Source organism: Melospiza melodia, chromosome 24 (assembly GCF_035770615.1).
Source record: "Melospiza melodia melodia isolate bMelMel2 chromosome 24, bMelMel2.pri, whole genome shotgun sequence".
NCBI lineage: Eukaryota > Metazoa > Chordata > Aves > Passeriformes > Passerellidae > Melospiza > Melospiza melodia.
Window position 1 is genome coordinate 12,748,871 of NC_086217.1, and position 17,379 is coordinate 12,766,249.

The following is a 17,379-nucleotide window of genomic DNA, read 5'->3' on the forward strand; positions in this document are numbered from 1 at the left end:
AGCTAAAGGGCTGTTACAGGTGGATGAGATGGGGATGGTTTTGGTTCAGGACTAAGATAAAAGCAAAGAAGCTGGAAAACTGTTCCCTAGTCATAACCAAGAGAACCCGTGTCAATAGCCACTTAGTTTGTGGCTGGTGGGCAGACCCACAGGTAAGGGAAAAGCAAAGGCTGTCGTTTGCGGACAGGGCCGCTGCTGTGGGCATCTCTTTTGCTGGCAGGGGAGGTGGGGGAAGCCAAAAGCCATCTTCCTGCAGGGTTTCCCTGCTCCGTCTCTGTTCCTCGGCAGCTCTGGGCCGATGGCGCGGAGCTATGCAGCTACAGCGTAACCAGGTTTAAAGCTTTGTCCCTGAGCCGGCGGGCCCCGGTGCGGCGACCGGGCCCGAGCAGCGCCCGCCGCTCCTGGCGGGGCGGGGCCGCCGCTTCTCCGCGCCCGCGGCGGAGCCGAGGCGGCCCCGGGCGAGCGGCGGGGGCGGAGCCGGCGGGACCTGCCCGGTGCTCGGCTCGGCCCTGCCCGGTGCTCGGCTCGGTGCTCGGCGCTCGGCGCTCGGCTCGGTCCGCCCCACCCCGCGGGCGGTCACTGCGGCGCAGTCGCGGCGCCGCCATCGCGGGCAGATGCAGGCGATCAAGTGTGTGGTGGTGGGCGACGGGTGAGTGCGGGAGGGGCCGGGCCCGCAGCCCCGCACCGGGCGGCCCGGCGGCGCCGAGGGGACGAGGGAGGGCGGGCTGGCCCGGGGCAGCGCCCGGCAGAGCCGCTCCGCCGGCGGCAGGCCCCGCGCCGGGCGGCGAGGCTCGCTCCGGCCTGGCTCCACCGGGGCCTGGCTCGGGCGGGGCCGGGGCCGGCGGGAGCGGGGGGCCTTGCGGCGGCCCCGCAACCCTGCCCTGCTCCTTTCGTGCTTCGTGAACTTGGGGGCTGCCTGGGTAGCAAACACAGCCTCCTCCTGGGTTTTACGTTTGTCTCCTTGTTGTTCCATTTGGGTGCCGGTATTTTGCTATTTTTCATTGTACCTACTTGATTCCTGACAGAGTCCTCCGAAAATCTTGATGATCGCAGGTCTCGTATGTCCTATTGTTGATTGTTCCGAGGTGAAATGCATTTCTCTTTCTAGTTTCACCATGTGCTCCTTGTGGCCCTTTTTACTTTTTTGTTAAGTCTCTTCCTAAACGCCTTCTTTTTTGGGAACACATCTGCCTGCAAGATGCAGGACTGCACTAGATTTATACTGCTTTGTACCTTTCCTAGTTCGTCCTGCATATTTTTCCTCACAATTTCAGTTTACTTTTCTGATCGCCTCAGCAAGAACGGAGCTGAGGTACTCAGACCTAAATGTGAACTGGTCTTAGGCAGGGACTAGACTTTCCCTTTCTCATGCATGCCATCCCCTCAAATACACATTTGTGGTGAGGCCTTCCAGGTTCCAGCCTGTGAGGGCTGAAACGGAGTAGGAGAAAGTACAGCCTTATTGCAGAGGGGAGAGTGACTGGGAGCTCAGGATGTTGCAAGTGGAGCTCAGCTGAAGGTTTGCTGTCCTGTGTTTTGCCTTAAGACTAAATCAGTAGTGCAGACTGAAAGAAACACATAGATACACAGGTTTTTGTGAATTACAATTGTCCCTGTTTGGTGGGAAACTGAAGTCACACTTCAGGAGGAAAGTTGGACCAGTCAGCCTAGTGGTTCATGACAAAACTTCTTTCTTCTCAGACCAAGGGGACCTAATCCAAAGGAAAAATTGTAATAGTGGTTTGTTCTCCCTGTGCTTTTTGTCATGCTGGTGTGTGCAGGGGATGTCAACTCTCCTCCTCTCTTCTGATACCCTCTCTTACGTCAGTCTGGCTGCAGAATTGGGTAGGGGATGCCCATTTCTGCTAGCTGTTCAGCTTCACCCAGGCACCTCAAAGCCAGCTTTCCCCGGCACTGGCGCTCACAGTCTCTTTCTGGAATGTTGTCTGCAGTACACAGCTTTCTCCATGATACAAAGGTAGCTCACACTGCTGGTACTCCTCTGTTCCTACAGTGGAGCTTAGGAAATCTGCAGAGCTGGTTAAAGGCCCTGTGCTCATTCTGTTGCTGGCCTGGCCCTTGCCAGCTGCCACTGCAGGGCTAACCAATCCCACCAACCTTCAGCAAAGTCCTGAGCTGGTATTTTTATCCTTTTTCACTAATCTTTTCCAAACTGCCTGCAGTCAATTTTAAAGTCCATTTTTGTTTATGGATACTTACTTTTTCTCCTTTGTGTTTATTGATACTGAATTCCTGTATCTGAGAAGCTTGCAGATCTGCACTGTTGCGTGCTTTTAACCTCACTGTTTATCCATTTTGCTGAAGTACTGTGCCTCTGTTGAGCCCAGCACACAACTCTAATTTATTCCCCCTCTTGGTTCATGAAACCAGTATTATTTTGACTGATGTTTTGCTGAATGGGTAGGGAAAAGGAGTGGTAGAGAGCAGGGTTAGGAAGCACTCAGGCAAGGTGCACCTTTTGAGTTCAGGCCATATCTGTGACAACTAGGGGATTCCAGCCTGCAACAGGTTTGTTTTCCTCATATGGTAGCTTTTAACTAACCATGTGTTTTCAGTGTGGGAAGAGTGAGTTTTACTGCCTTAGTGCTCCATGTTGTACCCTTCCTTATGCTTGTCACTCTTACCCTCTGCAGAGCTGTAGGGAAGACCTGCTTGCTGATCAGTTACACCACAAATGCCTTTCCTGGAGAATACATTCCCACCGTGTAAGTAATGGCTTGGGCTTCAGTTGCTTTTTGATCTCTATGCTTGTGTGTGTAGAAGTTTGGTTTGTGTGTGAGGAGGTGGCTGTTGCAAATCAGACTGTGAACTTGACAGGTAAGGATGATGCTGTGGCTGTGTGTATGAGGAAGGCAGATTGTCCCTACTGGAACTGTGCTGCAGTATCCTTTCCTGATTCACTGCCTCTTTGAATTCTGTACAAAGATGTGAAGGTCACCACAAAATTGTCACTGATGGGGACTCCTCATTGGCAGGTTTGATAATTATTCTGCCAATGTGATGGTGGATGGAAAGCCAGTGAACCTGGGCCTCTGGGACACAGCAGGGCAAGAAGACTATGACCGACTGCGGCCTCTTTCCTATCCACAGACGGTGAGTGCTGGGCTTGGACTGCCTTGGGAGGCCTCTCAGGGACAGGGAGGCTCCCAAGGACAGGCATGCTTCCTTCCTTGGAGGAAAGTCTGAGTTCCTGCAGCTACACCCGTAGTTCTGGTTGTTTAAGGAGTATCACAGCTGATTTTCTCCTAAGACATTGTCCTGTTCTAGTCTCTTCTTTGTAATGATCTTTGAAGAGTTACGGGTGCCCTAGGGAGGCTCGAGTAGAGGGAATGCTGTAGGGCTGCTGTGCAGCCTAGCCAGTTCCGTGTTCCCATTCTCTCTCAGCAGGGCATATCCCCGTTGGGCTGCCTTAGGAGTGTTTCTGGGTGTAGCAGTTCCTAAGCAGCTGTGCTGCTGGTAAAGCCCTTAGTGCTGTTAAGATGTTTGAGGCCTCAGGCTCTTAACATGCAGAGCCCAGCATTGTGGAAGAAGATGTAATCATACACACTCATGGTCCATTTCTTCCCTCTCTGAATTAGTTTAACACGCTTAATGGGGAAGAATTTCTTATGGCCACAGCAGCCCTTGCTTGTGGGAGGAGGTTGTCCTTTCTCAGGCTCCCTCTGCAGCCTCCCTTTACTCTAGCTGCTTCTGTCTGCACAGCTGACCCTCTTCTTTCTGCACAGGATGTTTTCTTGATCTGCTTCTCCCTTGTGAGTCCAGCCTCCTTTGAGAATGTCCGAGCTAAGGTAAAGTATTCTCCTCCTGGGTGAAACAGTAGAAGGGAAGAACCAGTGACGTTCCCTGCCCCACCCAGCACCACACCTACAAGCCCAAAACTTCAAGCAGTAATGTTTTGGTGAAGGAAAATCATAGTCTGCAGGTTTTAAGTGGAGCCTGCTTTTTATTAATGACTTCTTTGGCTAAGTTATTGCCTTTCTGAATCTATGTTTTAAGATAAGGGATATCTTAGAAGCTAACATGCAGTTAAGGAAAGCACTGTGCACAGTGTTGGCTGGCAGTGTCTGTCAGGATTCTCTGTCTTGGTGAGTTCATTATTACATCTGCACCAGTCTCTTTTTGCAGAGCATATCAGAACTGTAGGAGCAGTATCCTATTCAGGTGTTGCCACCATGTCAGTAGTGAACCTCTTCATTCCCAATAGTAGAAATGGATCCTTATGGTTATGGCCACTCATATAACTACTTTTCTCATCATGCCTCTCTGTTTCAGTGGTACCCTGAGGTCCGACACCATTGCCCAAATACACCTATTATCCTGGTGGGCACCAAGCTGGACTTGAGGGATGATAAGGACACCATTGAAAGGTTACGTGATAAGAAACTGGCCCCCATCACCTATCCTCAAGGCTTGGCCATGGCTCGGGAGATCGGTGAGTCGCGTGAGCAGGCGGGGAGTGGGTGAGCAGCAGTGCGTGGTGGTGGAACTGGAGTGCTTGAGCAGCAGCTCTCTTTCCCCAGGGTCAGTAAAGTACCTCGAATGCTCTGCCCTGACGCAGCGGGGCTTGAAGACGGTGTTTGATGAAGCCATCCGGGCTGTGCTCTGCCCACCGCCTGTGAAGAAGCCTGGCAAAAAGTGTACCATGTTTTGAGGGCTGTGGCCTTGGTGTTGGCTCAGCATGCTGTCATCCTCTGACAGATTGCATATTAAGCTGGGTGTTTCTGAAGGGGGCTGGGATGTGTAGGGCCCTTCATCATGTATGAAGTCAGTGTTTTTTAAATGTCTCTTTGATTTAACGTCAGTGTTGATGTGAAGGGGCAGTGGGGACAGGAGACCAGCTGGGGACTATACAGCCCCCAGGGGAGGTACAGCGGGAAAGGCAAGGTAGCTCCTTCAGGCAACAAGCTGTTTTGGCTCTCCTGAACTCCAAGTGGAAAGGGCTGAGACATCCATCCTGTTCTGGAAACACCTGTTTTCAACCTGCACGTGAAACAGGTGGTGAACATCGTGGTGGGAGTAGGGAGGGAGCTGATTTCAATGGTGCTGAAAGACAAGAGTAGCTGGGAGGATGGCAGGGTCTCCTTGCCCAGCCTGCTGTGGCTAACAGTTAACAAACTGGTGCTCTAGCAGAGTGTTCCTAAGACTGTTAGAAAAATCATAACCAGCCCTGGAAGGGGTCAGAGTAAATGAGAAGCTGAAAAATGAATCATGAGGTGCTTTATTGGGTACTAGCCAAACTCTGTGAGTGAAACAGCTCTGTGCAATCAATGCATTTGCCTTTTTGTGTGTGCACACCCTAGGACAGCATGGTGCTGCTTCCCCCCATTAGTCTTTAGCAGGGCCTCCCCCCAAAATCCAGTCTCTGCAGAGCAGGGCTGGGTTGTTGCCTCTAGTTTTTTTTTTTTTTTTTCTACTAAAGACAACAAAGGAAGCAGTGAGGAGTCTGCTAGCTTCTTTCCCTTCCCACTGAAAATGCAGACAGACTCTGGATTTGAATGGAACAGGGAGAGCTTCTGAAGGGTTGTGGGGGGGGAACAGGGTTGGAAGAGAGGTCCAATTTCTAATCATCATGTAGAGTGACAAGATAAAACCTTATTTGGTGCAATAAACATTCTCCATGAAGGTGTATGTGAGCTTTATTACATAGCAGCCTTGCAAAGCTGATTTTCTGCCTCACTTCTAATACAGTCTTCAGCCCTGCTGCCCCTTCAGCAAGAAGTGAGTCATTGTTTTCTATCCATTTTACATCTAGGAGTATTAATATAAAAATTGAGGCCAGGTGTGAAATGCAGGTGTCATCTTAGGAGACAAGAAAGCCCCCGTCAATCATCAGTGAGCTGCCAGTTGTCATAGCACTCTTGTCACTCAGCAGGAAGAGAATGCTGTTCACCACATCATCCACCTCTGCAATCAAACAGAGAACATATGATGCCCACCTAAAGTGTATCAGAAAAAGAAGCACTTAAAAAGGTCTGCCTTTGACATCTACAGGTAATTAGAGCTGGAAAATGTTTCTGCCTTCAAACTGTGCTTGATGAAGTGTCTGGGACAGTGTGGCTGAGAGCTGGACATCAAAGTGTCCTTGTGATCAAATGGCGCTTAGGTGACAGCAAACACTCTGTCAGGTTTATGAACAATAGAGCGAGTTCATTTCACTTGTCCCAGGATGAGGAGGCTGTAGAAAAAGCGAGAGGAGGGTTGATTCTCACCCTGTCCTGATGAAATACTGCAGGAATTCAGCCAAAAGGCATTCAGCAGAGCTGTCACTTTGCCCAAAAATCAGCAACTTCCAGCTGTGATGTCAGTGAGAAGGCAGGCTTGGAGAAAACATGAGAGCACAGCCTGGGGACACACATACATCACTGACCTGCAAACTTTCCCAGGGGAATCCGATTAATCATGGCAGCAGATTTCTGAGGGTCACTCCAGTTAATTCTCCCCATGTCAGTCATAACCACGGTGGGGTTCACAGTGTTCACCCTAATCTGGGAACAGGAACAACAAACAGTCTCATCCAGCTGCTGTGCTTGTGCTCAGGTTCAGCTTTCTCACTTTTCTCTCACAGACTCCTACCTTGTGGGGTCCCAGTTCCATTGCCATTACTTTGCTCAGCATATCCAGAGCACTTTTTGTGGAACCTTTATGAGAAGGGAAGAAGAGGAGATGTTTAACTGCACAGCACCTGGTCTGGAGGTGCTATGGAACACGCTGCCCAAAACTGGCAGCTTGCTGACTGTGGGTGTCCAGCTGGTCAAACCTGAGAGGGGCACTGCTAAAGCTGCACACACTCACAGTAAACAGCATGATCCCTCAGTGCACGCTTCGATGCCTGGCTGGAGACATTCACAATGGCCCCTGGCACCCCTTGTGCAATCATCTGCCGAGCAACTATCTGGGAAGGGAAGGAGAGAAAAAAATAAAATGCCAGAATCCTAACAAAAGAAATCATTATTTCACTCCATAGGAATCTTGCTGGGCTATTATGGTAGACCAAAGAACAAAAACATCTGGAGGAACCAATCCCTCACTGCCTCCTGCTTACAAGAGAGTCAAAGCAAGAGTATGAAGGGACTGGACATGTAATTTCTTGGATTGACTTTGGACTGCAGTCCTTTCAGGCCCCACAGTAGACACAAACCGCTCTATGTACAACAGTTTAATCGCTGCTATTCATGGAGGCAGCTGCAGTGACAGTTCTTCCTTACCTGGGAAACATGAAGCACAGCCCCAAAATTCACATCAAGAGACCTACAAATAAATCAAACTTAAGTTACCAAGTGGTTGTAGCCCAGCCCAGGGAGCTGTTCTGGGAGGCAGCAGAGGGCAAGTGCTGCTGCTGCTGTCTTGGAAACACTGGTGATATTCCAGGACATGGACAGAGATGCCAAGTTGTCAGGAGAGCCAGAATGGTCAGGTGGGATCTCAGCATTGAACCAGAACTATCCATTGGCTGTAAGCCTGTCTCACTGTGTGAGGAGGTGCACGCATGCATCAGGTGCATTTTGTACAGGACTCTGCTCTTCTGCAGTGTAACAGAACTCTGTCAAAGTTTAAACAGAGCCCTGGGCTTCAGCCAGGGTAGATGACTCTTAGGTCAAGCAAACCCTTCACACAGATTTACAAAGCAAAGTTGCTGTAAGGTGGGTAGAGGCAGCATTTCTTCTCTTTGCCACAACAGAAGATTCCTTAGGCTTCCACCTGCCAGTTCTGCAGAATGATCTTAGTAGAATCCATACATTTGACATTCTAGTCACAAACCTTTATTGTAGATTCTTAACAACCATTTTAACACATGGACACAGCATGACTCATTTTCTCAGAAGGATGTGGTCAATATAGCCTGTATCCTAAAGCATACTCACAACAAAACTATGGACCTTTTCAGAGAATAAAGAAGTCATGTTATTGTAGTTAACAAATTTAATTTCCCACCCTTACCATTTTTGCTTCCTTACCTGGCTTTGTTGTCTCTATTTCTGAGTTGTCTTAGCAACAACTGCCTTTCAATTTAACCGAGCTGGAACTAGACTGGAAGCTCTGAGCCTGATGAGCAGAAAGGCACTCTCCTGCCTTGCCAGCGGGATGGCAGGTGCACCCCGCTGTTCTGGAGGTGACACTGAAGGTTCTGGCTACTTAGAAATGGATGTAAGAGCCAGTGCTTTGTTTCCTTTTGCTGTTTAAGGGGTGAAAGGTGATGATGTAAAGAATGAAAAGACAGTAAAGAAAAAGGACATACGGAGTCACAGTCGACCACTGGGCATTGCTAAAAGTGTGTATGTCAGCCTGTCCAGTGTGTCTATACACCAGCTGCTGACTTTGTTCTTTCCAGCTGCTTCCCCTCTAGTGCCACCCTTTTCTGGAAAGCTCTGCCGCCGTTTTTGACGTTCAGAGCTTGGTGAGACGTCGGCGGGCATCGGCCCCAGAGCTCCCCGTGGAGCTGCGGTGCCGTGCGGGCCGGGCCCGGGCACTCACCGCTGCAGGGCCGAGCGCGTCACCTGCAGGAACGGCTGCAGCTCCGCCACGGCCGCGTTGTTCACCAGCAGCTCGAACGGCCCCGCCGCGCCCAGCGCCGCCTCCACGGCCTCCCAGTCCGCCAGGTCCACGCACAGGGTCTCGATGCCCGGGCACTGCGGCGAGGGCGGCCGCGGTGGGCGGGGGTCGGTGCGGGGTTATGGGGGCGGGAGGGGGCAGGAGGAGGGGGCCGGTACCGGTACCTCCCGCGCCAGGCTCTCCAGGTCCGCCGCCGTTCGGCTCAGCGCGGTCACGCGGGCCCCGGCCCTGCCCAGCGCCACGGCCACGGCGCGGCCGATCCCTGCGGGGACACGGCGTCAGAGCGGCCCGGCCACGGCCTCGCCGATCCCTGCGGGGACTCGACCCCCGGCCCGGCCCCCCGCCTGCGGACACCTTTGCCGGCCCCGGTCACCAGGGCCCGGCGGCCGCGGAAGCTGAGAGGCTGCTCCATGTCTCGGCCGGACTGTGGCCGGGGCGGGCCGCGCCCGGGCCCGGGGCGGGCCGGGAGCGGGGCGGCCCCAGCGAGCCGGGCCATCTTTCCCCGCCTCCGCCGAGGGCGCGCAGCACGAAGCTGGCTCCAGGCTCATCCAGCGAGACAGGCAGAGGTGAAGTTTCGTGGCTCTCACTCGTGATTGACGTTTCCTTTTAGCGACCACAGAAAAACAGGCTTTTTAGAGTCTGATGAAAAAATCCTGCAGCTCTGCCCCATCGGAGTTGCTGCTGAAGATGACAATTAAAGTCCTTATTATCTCAATTCTTTGATTGTACTGTTAAGAAGCAGCTGCAAGGATTCTTCTCATCCACCTCTGTTCTCCACAGCCCAGTCATTGACCTTACTTGTTTTTTTGGCCCTTGGCATCACATAAGCCTGACAGGAGGGCATAGTTTTCTGAATTAGTGGGTTTAAGGTCCATTTTTGATACAGAGCACACATGAAGAAATATGACAAAACACAGCCTTTGACATATTTAAATATTTATTTTATAGAATCACTTTATGTATGAAAAAGTAGTTTGATAAAAAAGCTGCATCCTGATAGATCCACACAGCTTAATGCATTCTCAACACAAGAAACCTTGGAACGAGCCTGAACACACTGAAGTTTCCTGTTGCCCTGCAGGAGAACATGGTTCTTTTTAAGTTCCATAAACATCCTCCCAGCTTTGAGGGCACTTGCCTCTTTGGCATACCTAGTGTGACCAGTGAGAAACTTCTACCATTTAGTTTTGCTGCCATCAATATAAAGTGTTGTGGTGTTTTAAACTGCAGTTTGCCACAACTGCTGCCCAGTCCTTGCTTGATCTCTGTTGTCTTAGAAAAGGGTGCTTCCAGTGGAAGGGGAAGAAGATTTCCAAGAGGAGAGTTCAGAAGCAGTGCTTGAAGACAAAATCACCTCAAGAGCTCATGAAGTTTCACAGTTTTCTGCTACAGGACTTTAAAACCATATTAAAAAAATACATGCATACCAGGAATCTCCAGAACTATTAACGACAAAATAATTAAACCAGAGGATGCCTCAATTCTAGTTAGCAGAAGATCTAATAAAGAGGTAGAACCTACTATGCCACAAATCCTCCTCTGTTTTCTGTGACAGGCACACCTGTAACACTGACAGCCCATTATGGAACAGCCAGTGTGCTAGCTGGGCTTTGATCCAGCTCCCTGCAGCTTTCTCATTTCCATACCTCATGTGCACCTTAGCACACATGATAGGAAGGAGAAATGCAAGAATGAGCTGCAGGACTGTAGTAAGTAGCCATCAGCTTGTTTGCTCCTCAGCAGAACTACCTAAAATCATGCAAAGAGGACAATGTATGAGGTAAACACTGAAAGGTTTGTTAAAATGCAGGGAACATTGAAGAGGCTGACCCCTGTGCTAAGTGGCACACTTGAATACTCTACAGGCATTTGCCAGGAAGTTAAATAACTAGGTGAACCCCACAGTACAGCTGAGTGCATCCATTTAGAAACCTGAAACCTCTGCTAGATCCACAATCAAGCCAACAATCACAGCTCCAGATCATACAATAGCATTCTATTATTCTTCCCTTAATTTGGCCTCAAACTCTAGCACTAAACCAGCAAGTATTTTTTATCAGAGTAAACAGTGATTTTGCAAAGGAATATTTTTGTAATGTATTCTTCAGGTCAGGCAGGGTTTGCGCATGGCCAGAGTCTGGGCTAACAAAAAAGTAAACATATGGAGCCCCATTCCTTCCACTTTAAAACTTAAGTTTGCTTTCTTTAAAAAGCAGCAGCAGATGATACTGCTAGAGCACTGAACTTCTGCTTGTAAATGTGCAATCTCCTTTTAGTGACTGCATGAACTACTTGTTGAATTATTAAGGAGTAAAAACAAGCACTGATCTTGGCTTTATGGTAATTAAAAGATTATCTGAAGAAGCTGGAGTAACCATGGCCATACAATTAAAGGTCCTCAAATGATACCATCAAAACTCTCCTTGGTGCATTGCAGCTATCTAGCATTTCTCCCCTCTCACACTTCAGAAATACGGCATGTTTTGCCAGCACAAGCTTCCCCAGCTCATGTGACCAGCTACCAGCCAAGTAGGAGGAACAACTACCATCTTGTCAGGCAAATATTTTTTCAATATCAAATATCAAGGGAATAGATTATAATCATCAACCACTGCAATTCAGTTGGCATGCGAGCCAGGTCTGACAATTACCTCCACAGGAGGTACACATGGATGACAGGGGAGAATGTACATTGTAAGCAACTCATCTAGTCTTGAGTAAGCTTACCCTCACAGGGTTTTCTCATGACAAAGGCTTTCAGCCTTGTTTACCCTAGTGATTCCAGGATTTCTGTATTCTAGCCAGCTGCAGTTTTAATCTATCAGGCCACAGAAGCTCTTAAATAATTCTGTTCCCAAGAAAGATGAGTGAAAACTTCCCCTCTCTTGTCACCATGGGGACTACAGTCTGCTCTAGCACTCCAGCTTCAACACAGTGGCTTCTAATAACCCCTAAGGGTAGTAAAAACACTCTCACTCCCAGTACTGAATTTGCCTCAGATGTGCCCAAGCACAGGTTCACATGACATCAAATGAAAGTATGAAGTGACTCATACACACAGGACTGTGGTCATCTTATGAAGAGCCACTAGACAAAAGAACAAAGATTCTTCCTGGAATGTCCCAGGCTGCAGCTGAACAAACCATACCTTATTGCTTTTCTAAGCAGAGTCTGTCTACCTCCTTTGTAGATACCACTGGTTGTCTCCCAGAAGAAGAATAAAACCACCAAAAACTCTGCAACTCCTGCCTTATGCAAACTAGCTAAGACACAGGTGTCAGTGGCTCGTCAAGAATTATGACATCTTCTTAGCAGGGCACCAAATAGTGTCAGGGTAAAGCAGACAATGGACAGATTTAAATCTATATTAAAAAAAAAGAAAAAAAAGACAGCATTAGATTGGAATTCTCCATACATGGGACATACTAGCATTGAATGTGCAAGCAGGCTGATGGAGCAGGGGGTGCGTCTACCTGCTTTTGGCACAGTAACGAGCTGACACGACAAAATAAACCCATTAGTGGGTCTGATCATCTTACAGATGACTAACATGAACAAGGTAGGAAGACCTTGTTTTGGAAGAGGACACTAACCTGGTTGGATCTTGCTGAAGGCCAAACACTCCTCCCACACTAACGACATTGTGTTTGTTCTCAGGGTCACCATAACTCAGGGTTACCTGTAAAAATAAGGAAGTATTCAAAACTTGTAACACGAATGCAGAAAAACAGAGTGGAGTAGCAGGGTTATTAATGAGGTACCAAGAAAGTCTCCAAAGATGCTGTCTAATCTGAACATGGATGACATTTGGAGGACAGTGATTAGTTCTGACGTAAGCAACGCTGGCAAACGTGGGAGAATACACAGGACAAGATGAGTTTCAACTGTAAGCTTTCTAAGGACATGAATTCTGCTACTGTTTGTACCTTCACTAAATAACATGTTCATCCTTACCAGACATTGCCTGAAGTCTACAATAGCAATATTTTAGCACGGGGGAAAATAGAAATATTTGCATATTAAGTAGCATAGAAAGGATTGTCATGTTTCAAATCTGAAACAAAGTTTAGATCTCTGGAACCCCAGGTTCCTCCACACAAGCACTGCATTAAGAATTTTTCGTGTGTCAGGTGCAAGAAGACTTGTATTTTCTTTGCAATTGTACATTTCCTGGGTTTTGGGTTAGCTATCTTCGTCTCATGGAACCAATGATGACCAGTGAAACAATGGCCAGTTGTTGGACTGTTGCTACAGTCAAATTCACTAACATAAAGGGAGGTGACGTCACGGTGGAATTTGGCCCCAAGCAAACATTTCTGCTGCCTAATACAATTGCCAGAAAAATATAACCACCCAGCATGCAGGGGAAAACCACACTCCTGTTTACTCATGGTGCCAAGCAGTGTGATGCAGGCAACACTGCTGGATGGCCTTGTGGCTCCATCTGCTGCCAGGGAGGTAAAATGTAGCCCAGCAACTAAAAAGCAAATTGATTTTTCAGAAGCAACTTTCACGAGATTCATACAAATTGTTCTTTAAAATTATTAACATTTAGTTATGTCAAGTACTTATATAGCTGCCTTTCTGAACAGCATGAATTAAGACTGCAACTTTGTTAGGCAAAACCAGGAACACTATTTAGCAAACTTCTACACTTTCTGCTACAGCTACACGCAAAAAATCAAGGTTTAGGAGGAGATGAGGTACACCCTACCTAGGCTTCACATAGCAGAATGTGTCCCCAAAGGAGGGGACAGCTACATGACCTAGCTGGCTAGAGTGAAACAGTGCTTTTCACCAAAATGAAGGAATTGAGCAGGTTACAGCTCTGAGTGAGTCTGTAGATATCCTTCTTTGCTGAAGAGTGCTAAGTCTACATAGTCTGTCCTTTCTGATCAGACTGAGGTGTAACTGTAAGAACAGGACATTAAGCATAGCTCTACCTGCTGCAGAACAGACTCCCCTTTCAGTCTCTGCAGATTTTCCAGGTGGGAGTGGAACAAGGGGCTGTGCAGCAGCTTTACCTCCAGCAGCCCTTCGATGATGTAGCCAATGGTGCAGTCGTCAGGAAGACGTACTCTTTCTGCAGTACTAATGAAATTGCCCAGGCTGTGACAGAGAGCATAGGAGACAAGCCAAAATGTGTTTTAAAACCTCCCAGACATGTAGTGATGGAGCTCAGCTAGGGACAATGCTTACCTGGCCCAGGGACTCATCTTCAGGGCAAGACCTCGGCTGATACAGAACCCAGCTCCACCCGTGGCAAACCAGAATTTCACCGTTGTCTTCTGAAGAGCAAAAAAAAAAAAAAAACCACATAGCAGTTACTGACAATCAGCTTTTTTGCAATTCGCTGGGCAGGGAAGGGAACTCAATGTTCTATTTCATATCAAATATTACATCTGAGTCAGAACAAGCCTACAGATGAATCCCTATTTGTTTAGGCTGCTGAAAGCAGCTAGCTGTTCTCTCAAATGAAACTATCTTGAAACAGACAGCAGGTGAACCATCAAATTAGCATAAGGGAGGTAGCTCACATGAATGGATAGTCCCACTTCCACACAATTACATCTGTCCTCTATTCATTTTAACCAAGGGTCATAGCCAGCTCAGTGTTACTGAGGATGTCAAAGGTGGTCCATATATATATTGGCTCTATGTCCAAGGAGACTATTTTGTTGTGCAGTCTTCCCTAACAAGCTGCTTTATAACTTTTTATGCCATTCTGGCCAGTGGATTGATAGATCTTTAAACAGACCTGCCAGTGCAGGTGACCTGGCTAGGATTTTCTCCTTAGCACATGTATCTTGTGGTTGAGATATGTTTGCTTCCAGTTCTTGGAAACCTAATAACCACTTTATATTGCAAATGATTTATCTATCCAGAAAGCTTCTGTCACCCATGTGAAGTTGGTTAAAGATGATGACAATGTGTGTGATACTGCACTCAAAACAAATTAAAAACCCCTTGAACTCCCACCCAAACTCCCAAGTCCTAAAATAAGGAACATTGCCCCCACAGCCACTAAAGGAAAAGTATAAGTCAAGGTGGGGAGGCCCTACTAAGCTCAGTGTGAGGGAGATTGCAGCATGCATGAGTAAAGGCACAGAAACAGCCAGCCATCCAGAAGAAAACCTCCATTGTGCATATGTATGCACACAACATCAGGCTGAAGGTGCATTTAACTCAGCATCCTGCCTCTGAAAATGACCATCACTAGGTTCATTTCTTGCAGATTAAATCCCTTGGGTTTATGGGGGAATCCTATGAATTGTCAAGGTTTTAAAGGCTTAGAAGATTGGCATGTCTCTCAGGCAAACTGAAAAAGCTTGCTTACTGATCCATCACTTTGGACATGGTCAGCTGCTTCGATGGGATGGTCCAGGCTCGGTCGCCCCACATACACATCCTGGCTGTGTGAGAAGGCAGACAGGAGATGCAGAAGAGTCCGAGGGTTCACATAGTTGTCATCATCCACATGGCAAAACCATCTTCAAACAAAACAAATCAAGAAATTATAGGGACAAAGAAATGAGTTATAAGTTTACAACTGAGTCATAGTCTTTCAGGCTTGGAGCAGAAAGTATTCCTTATTGTCCCAAATTACAGAATAGGGAAGATGAAAGCACCCACAGATGCTAAATCTGCAAAGAGGCTGAAATTAATAACTTCCTTAGATTATAATCCTTCCCACCTTCCAGAAGATGCTTGTTTATAAACACTGCTTCATGCTGTGCTCCCTCGCCTGCACTCATCCCTACATTTTAGCTAATACTACATTCCTTACTGGAACAGAGATGGTTACTCAAGTTTCCTGTAAGCACAGAACTGGAAGAAACAAAGTCAATCGGAACAATGTGTTTCACTTACTTTTGCCCAGATTCCAGGAATTTATCATATTCCACAGACATCTTGCAGCAGAGAGCTTGCCGGGTATGGACAGCGGAACAGTTGGTGTTGATCATATGATCCCCTAGAAGAATAAAGATCAGCCCTTTCAGGTCTGAGGAGCATGTGTAGTCAAAAAAGACTACAAAAGAAGTGCACATTTGGCACTAATACTGTACATCTGAGGTGCACATGCTGCAGGACAGGCAGGGCTCACAGGTCACCCATCTGGCGTGTAAGCTGCAGAGTCATGAAACTGTGTGACTGCATTAAAACAAGCAAGGGTATAAAAGCAGTGTCATGAGATGTGTGTGAAAGAAATACCTACTATGACTTTGAACCACATAAGCCTAAGTTTACTAACAAGAAGGAAAGGGATGCAAAAGTGAACTCAGTATTCTGGAAGCTCCAGGTGTCTTGTCCAGGTGCCAATTAGAGAGAAGTTTTCTCTATTTTCTCCATCTTAACTTCCCTAGTTGCTTGTACAGCATGAAATAAGGACTTCTATAGAGAGTATGAAAGAAACGAAACTCAGTTAAAATACATAGCATGCACCTCTGCTGCTACACAGCTCACCTGCTTTCAGGCGTAGCTCCCGATCCTCCCAGTCTGTGAATATAAATGTCTGTGGGAGACAAAAACCGTGTGTCCACATTTAAGAACTTCAGATTCTAATTTTAAATTTGCTCAGTTTCAGTTAGAATTCAGAGTGTTTTGTCTCTCTTGGTAGTTTGTTTCACAATAGCCACTGGAAAGGGGGAGGGAGTAGGGGCGCAGAGACCCCCCAGCAACTTCAACCCCTGCCTTATTTGTTACATTTTTTCATTGCAAACCAGAATCCTTGTATCATAGTACAGACAAGTGATTTCCAGAGAGAAAGGATTTTGGTCTTTTTTTGGTACTACCTCCTCTCTCTGGCAAGGAATCATCCACAGCTGCCAAGCAGGTAAAGAAGGAAAAATGGAAGTCAGGGTGGGAAGTGGGAGGTGGTTAACACAGTCTTGTTCCAATGGCTGGATAAAATCCCATTAATATACTTGAACGGACCAAAATTCTGAAACAAGGGAACAAACTTTATGACCTACAGAAAAGCTTAAGTACTTAGTCCAACATATTAGCTTAGATGCATCATCATCAGGAATATTTCACTATCATGATAGCACTTTCTACAGTAATACAAAAATCAGCAAACTGTGTCTGCTTGGACTACCGATCCCATATTGCAAGTAACTGGCCTAATCAGCAACGAACTCTTTTGGAAGTATGTTCACACTAAGCGTTTATATAAAACGACTTTCCACAGTCTTACAAAGAAAGTCTTTTTTAACATAAGAGAGAAAAACTCGGCGGGAGCGCACTCGCTGTCCTGGAAGCGCAGGGCCGGAGCTGCCGGCTGCCCATGTCCGCTGGCAAAGTCTCTCACCTGTCCTCTCGCCTGGGAGATCCAGGTTTGGAGGAGCAAGTCCAGCCGGCTCCTATGGTATTTCCTCGTGGTCTTCACGGCAATGAAGATGTCCTTCAGCTCCAGGCTCTCCCTGGCCGCGCTGCCGGCAGTCCCGAGGCGGCCCCTCCGCGCAACCTGCGAGCTCCCCGCGAGCCCGCCGGCCCCGGGCCCGCCGCCCGGCGCTGCGGCAGAGCCGGCGGGGCCCGCGCGGTGCGGCGGGGCCGCGCTGGGCCCGGCGGGGCGCGGCGGGCGGGGCGCGGCGGGGCGCGGCCCCCGCGGCAGCAGCAGCAGCAGGAGCGCGGCGGCGCCCAGCGACAGCAGAACCCCGGCCCTGCGCAGCCCCAGGCAAGGACCGCTCATGCTGCAGCCCCGCGGGCCCCCGCCGCAGGGTGCGGCCACCGCATGGCCCCGCACTCCGGGAGGTGGCGGCGGCCCCGCGGAAGGAGCGCCCGGAGGTCGTCGAGCCGCCGCCGCGG

At 48.4% G+C, this 17,379-nt stretch overlaps 3 protein-coding genes across 4 annotated transcripts; 1 reads left to right on the top strand and 2 right to left on the bottom strand.

Annotated features, from left to right (window-relative positions):
* Positions 1-542: 542 nt before the first annotated feature.
* On the top strand, positions 543-5,647 carry RAC3 (Rac family small GTPase 3). 2 transcript variants are annotated; one of them, XM_063175924.1, is made up of 6 exons: positions 543-649; positions 2,655-2,726; positions 2,997-3,114; positions 3,747-3,809; positions 4,294-4,453; positions 4,542-5,647. In XM_063175924.1, the coding sequence occupies exons 1-6, from the start codon at positions 615-617 to the stop codon at positions 4,670-4,672; spliced, it is 579 nt and encodes a 192-aa protein (XP_063031994.1). In that variant the 5' UTR covers positions 543-614; the 3' UTR covers positions 4,673-5,647. The 2 variants fall into 2 exon arrangements, with proteins under 2 accessions (XP_063031994.1, XP_063031995.1); XM_063175925.1 differs by having other exon boundaries at positions 600-628.
* On the bottom strand, positions 5,640-11,120 carry DCXR (dicarbonyl and L-xylulose reductase). Its single transcript, XM_063176115.1, is given in 12 exon segments — positions 5,640-5,925; positions 6,389-6,506; positions 6,595-6,659; positions 6,814-6,913; positions 7,227-7,269; positions 8,494-8,648; positions 8,736-8,833; positions 8,926-9,086; positions 9,088-9,135; positions 9,137-9,230; positions 9,233-9,299; positions 11,094-11,120. Coding segments are annotated over 12 exon segments (1,080 nt in total). The 3' UTR covers positions 5,640-5,821.
* Positions 9,491-17,278, bottom strand: RFNG (RFNG O-fucosylpeptide 3-beta-N-acetylglucosaminyltransferase). The gene is made up of 8 exons (XM_063175556.1): positions 16,883-17,278; positions 16,036-16,084; positions 15,442-15,544; positions 14,909-15,062; positions 13,771-13,859; positions 13,515-13,680; positions 12,165-12,250; positions 9,491-11,933 (listed from the first exon to the last, which is right to left on the bottom strand). The coding sequence occupies exons 1-8, from the start codon at positions 17,261-17,263 to the stop codon at positions 11,867-11,869; spliced, it is 1,095 nt and encodes a 364-aa protein (XP_063031626.1). The 5' UTR covers positions 17,264-17,278; the 3' UTR covers positions 9,491-11,866.
* Between the last annotated feature and the right edge of the window lie 101 nt (positions 17,279-17,379).